The sequence below is a fragment of the Chaetodon trifascialis genome, chromosome 6 (genome assembly GCF_039877785.1).
Source record: "Chaetodon trifascialis isolate fChaTrf1 chromosome 6, fChaTrf1.hap1, whole genome shotgun sequence".
Lineage (NCBI taxonomy): Eukaryota > Metazoa > Chordata > Actinopteri > Chaetodontiformes > Chaetodontidae > Chaetodon > Chaetodon trifascialis.
The window spans coordinates 12,826,632-12,830,618 of NC_092061.1; the positions used below are offsets into that span (position 1 = coordinate 12,826,632).

At 46.4% G+C, this 3,987-nt stretch overlaps 1 protein-coding gene across 1 annotated transcript; it reads left to right on the forward strand.

Annotated features, from left to right (window-relative positions):
- The first annotated feature begins 972 nt into the window (after nucleotides 1-972).
- On the forward strand, nucleotides 973-2,574 carry gadd45ga (growth arrest and DNA-damage-inducible, gamma a). Its single transcript, XM_070964387.1, has 4 exons — nucleotides 973-1,107; nucleotides 1,223-1,324; nucleotides 1,433-1,643; nucleotides 1,776-2,574. The coding sequence occupies exons 1-4, from the start codon at nucleotides 1,055-1,057 to the stop codon at nucleotides 1,887-1,889; spliced, it is 480 nt and encodes a 159-aa protein (XP_070820488.1). The 5' UTR covers nucleotides 973-1,054; the 3' UTR covers nucleotides 1,890-2,574.
- The last annotated feature ends 1,413 nt before the right edge of the window (nucleotides 2,575-3,987 follow it).

Sequence of the window (3,987 nt, forward strand, 5' to 3'; positions counted from 1 at the left end):
GAAGACCGTAAACACAGCACCACCTTGGATAACAGGTTGATCAGCTGCACGCGCGTGCAGGTGTACCGTCAACAAGCTGTTTATTGAGGGCAAAGCCAGACTACAGGGAAAGTTTGGAAGGCCTATTTATAACACAGCAGTGACTCCCCACGCTGGGGAAGTCCAGTTCTTAGAAGATTGTTCCGGAGTTTATCATGGAAGAGATTAATTTCATTACTGGTTCCACTGCCCTTTCACCCACAGCAGCGATTCGGCAATTTTCCTTTCACTGATCCGCGTACTCCGTTACATTGTCACCTGGAGAGATGCAGCCTGCTATGCCCACTGGTTTTATAACCGCCTTGAGAAAACACCACTTGCTGCATAACAATTATATAACCTACAAACACAAGGCAGGTTTCCTGGTACTCCATGATGAGGTAAATAACACGGTGAATAAACTATGACTTCCACCTGTGACCATCAGAGGACAAATAATCACTTTATCCCGACAAGTAGGATGCTGAATCTTATTTCAGATGTATCTCTGTTTATTCTTAAGAAGCGTGTACTGTCACTTGGTTTATATGTATGGTTAGACATTAAGGTCAGTGTCAGCATATGCCAAAATATTATTGACTGTGTGGCGTTCAGGTTGAAGCCAGAGTGGGTTCAGGCTTTGTTGTGTCGGCTGTACAGTCACTGTGAAAGTCCATCGTAAACAGGACTTTTAGCTTGTGTTCATAGTGGTGATGTTGGATGTTGACAAGGTACGGAGGAATCGGTGGTGGATGAGGGTGGGGGGGATTTCTTGAAAGGTTGTAATCTTGCCCCACGTGGGGTTGTCAACATGCTCTGCGTAACTGCGCGGGGACTTTTGCTTTCCCCTGGCTGCTCTGAGCCAATGGTAGGAGGCAGGAGCGGAAAAGACCGCCCCTTGCCGAGAAACTACGCTGACCTGCTATAAATCCACCCACCGCCTGTTCCGAGCTCAGAATAACGCAAGAGACTGAGAAGAGAAGCACACAGCCGTTTCTGTTCACTGCAAAACCCCGATCGCGCTTGGATTATAACTATGACTCTGGAAGAGATCCGCGGACAAGAGAACACAATGGAAAACGCTGATAGGTAAATATTTTACACGCGGATTCAGCATTATTCAAGCTGCTGTGTTAATGCTTTACAACTGTCTTGCCCTGAAATGTGCTCAGTGCCCTGATGGTGTGTATTTTTCTTTGTGAAGGGTGCAAAGTGCAGGCGCAGCCCTGGAAGAGCTGCTGGTCGCTGCTAAGAAGCAGGACTACCTGACAGTTGGTGTTTACGAATCTGCCAAAGTCATGAATGTGTAAGTATTGCAATTCATGAAATGTTTAACTACATTTGCATTTTTTTTAATTCTAAGCGTAAACATGAGCGCATATGTTCTGACCGCCTGTCTTGACTTTTTCCACAGTGACCCAGACAGCGTGGCATTCTGCGTCCTCGCCACCGATGAGGAATACGAGTGTGACATTGCTCTTCAGATCCACTTCACCCTCATCCAAGCTTTCTGCTTCGACAACGACATCAACGTGGTGCGCATCAATGACATCGAGCGCCTGGCCGACCTCGTGGGTGCAGACGAGACCGGCGAGCCCAAGGACGCGCACTGCATTCTTGTCACGGTACGTCCCACTCAGCCAGTGAATCATGCATGCATCACCCCTCTGTCTGAATTCTCCAGTTCCTGCATGTCTGAATGTTCTGTATCTGTGGCAGGTGTTCTGACTCTAAACACCTCTTTCCTTTTATTCCAGAGCCCCAGTGCAAACCCATGGAAAGACCCCGCACTGGATAAACTGAGTCTCTTCTGCGAGGAGAGCCGCAGTGTGTACGACTGGGTGCCCACTATCACACTCCCAGAACGCTGAAGTGACTTTCCACTAACGATCATGATGATTAAAAGAAAGTAAAGGAGCTGAGCTTCAGACGGGGGTGTCAAGCCTTTCTGCCTCACATGTCTGGATTAAGAGGCTGTGGCTGTAACCCCCTGCACGACCTTCCGGTGCATTCTGGGTCAGCACGGTGGTTCTGGATTACCCTGAGGAAGGGTTCGAGTTCAGAGGTCAAGTGTGGACTGGTTCAGGTGTCAGTGGAGTGGACAGAAAGCCTGATGGACACTGAGAAGGATTTTGGACTGTGCTGCATAGTGCATGAAAAGATGCTGAGTTTTGGCCCAGTTAGTGCCCTAGATAAAAGGCAACGGGGAACTGAGCAGAGAGGGTCACAGAGATGGAGACTGTGCAAGAAATGGACATATGAAAGTGCAGAAGCTGGACTGAATCTCATCAGATGGGAACAAGGAAGATGTTGGTCCAGAAGAGGGTATCTGAAAATGACCAAGTGGACTTTTCTTTTCCAGCGCAGCTATCAGGAAGTTCTTGGAATAAGCACAGACTTTGTTTGCAAATCCTGATTTGAGCTGTGTCTGTATCTGTGACACGTATTCATGGACTATTATTTTTACTTTCAAATATGCAGACAAAACAATGCAATATTCATTTGAATTGTACTCGTTTTTAATGCTTTGTGAATAAACGTTTGAATTCAAACTCATCCTCCTTTGTCAGAAATGTTATTTCTCTTTTGCACTGAGCTTCGCAGACTACACTGGCGCTTGCCAAACCATAGGTTAGTGAAGTTGCAGCAGAGCGTGGGAAAACACAGCAGATTGCACAGATATAGAGGTATCAGGAAGTGTTGCATGACATCAGCTACTGAGTAAAAGAGAAGAAAAAGTAAAGTGTAGGTGGAAGATGGAAAGTTGGGCGGCTGTGAGACAGGGATTAAGAGAGAGTAGGGTAGTTGCAACATAATGATACTTGTGACATGTGCTCTTTCCAGGCACTGATACTTTACTGCTCGTAGACCAGCTGCCTTGTGCGACAGCTTGCACAATCGCTGCAGCCAGAATCGAGGCCGAGGCTGGGGGGCTTGCAGGAAAGGAGCTTTCTTTTGTTTTCTGCGCACAGGCAGCTGAGGCTAGAGAGGTATGTGTGTCAGCGAGTGCTCTGTTCAGTTTGTAGTTTTGTGCACCCAAGTGGAAATGGGATGCCGTATGCAATTGATAACCAAATTTTGATCTGCTGTAGAGCACTGAGGTTAAACTATATATCAGAAATGCACTGTTGGGAAATCTGAAGTATTGCATATACATGTGTGGAAGTCCAGTTTGATAAATCCTGCAACGGCTTACAAAATTCACGCTCGCCATTAAGCAACACACATGGGGAAAGTGATGAAAAGTTTTGCATTTTGTATTCCTGAACACACGTGCACGCGCACACACGCAGCCACATGCAATCACACCGTAGGAAATGGGCTGGAATTGAGCTGAGCTGTAGCGGAATGAGGGTCGGAAAGATGATCAGTGGAAGGTAAGGGGAAGTGTGTGAGTGCGTTGTGGTCGACTCTCAGCTGAAGCTGTCAGTAAAGGGTGGCCCACATCAAAGAGATAGCAGACTTCAGAGGAACTCATCTCACTTTTCTTGGCAACACCTCGGCCTCCAGCCAACCACTGGTCATACCCGGCATGTGTGCACGTTTAGCGCGCAGGTGCACGCATGCATGAACAGACACATGCAACTGTATGTACACACTTTCGCACTAAATGCTCACAACTACATACACAAGCGAAGGAGGCAGTCCCTCTCAGCTGAGGCTGATCACAAGTAATTGCTCAGTGTTCTAAGAACAGGGGAAGCTTTACTCAGAAAGAATCACAAAAAGCAAGTTGTAGAGAAGCAATAAAGGGACTTTCCATGGGCATTACTATCTGCACTGGTAGGCATATGTGAGACGCAAATAAATTACCATAAATGCTGACTTGTACTAGTCATTTTTCTACATACACTCTCAAAACTGAAGATAGATTGGGAATGTGGCTTGTGATGACTATTTGTCTGTGGTTGGTGTACTCAAAAGTATCTTTGAGTATCTTTCATAAAATCTTATCAAAATTACTTAGAA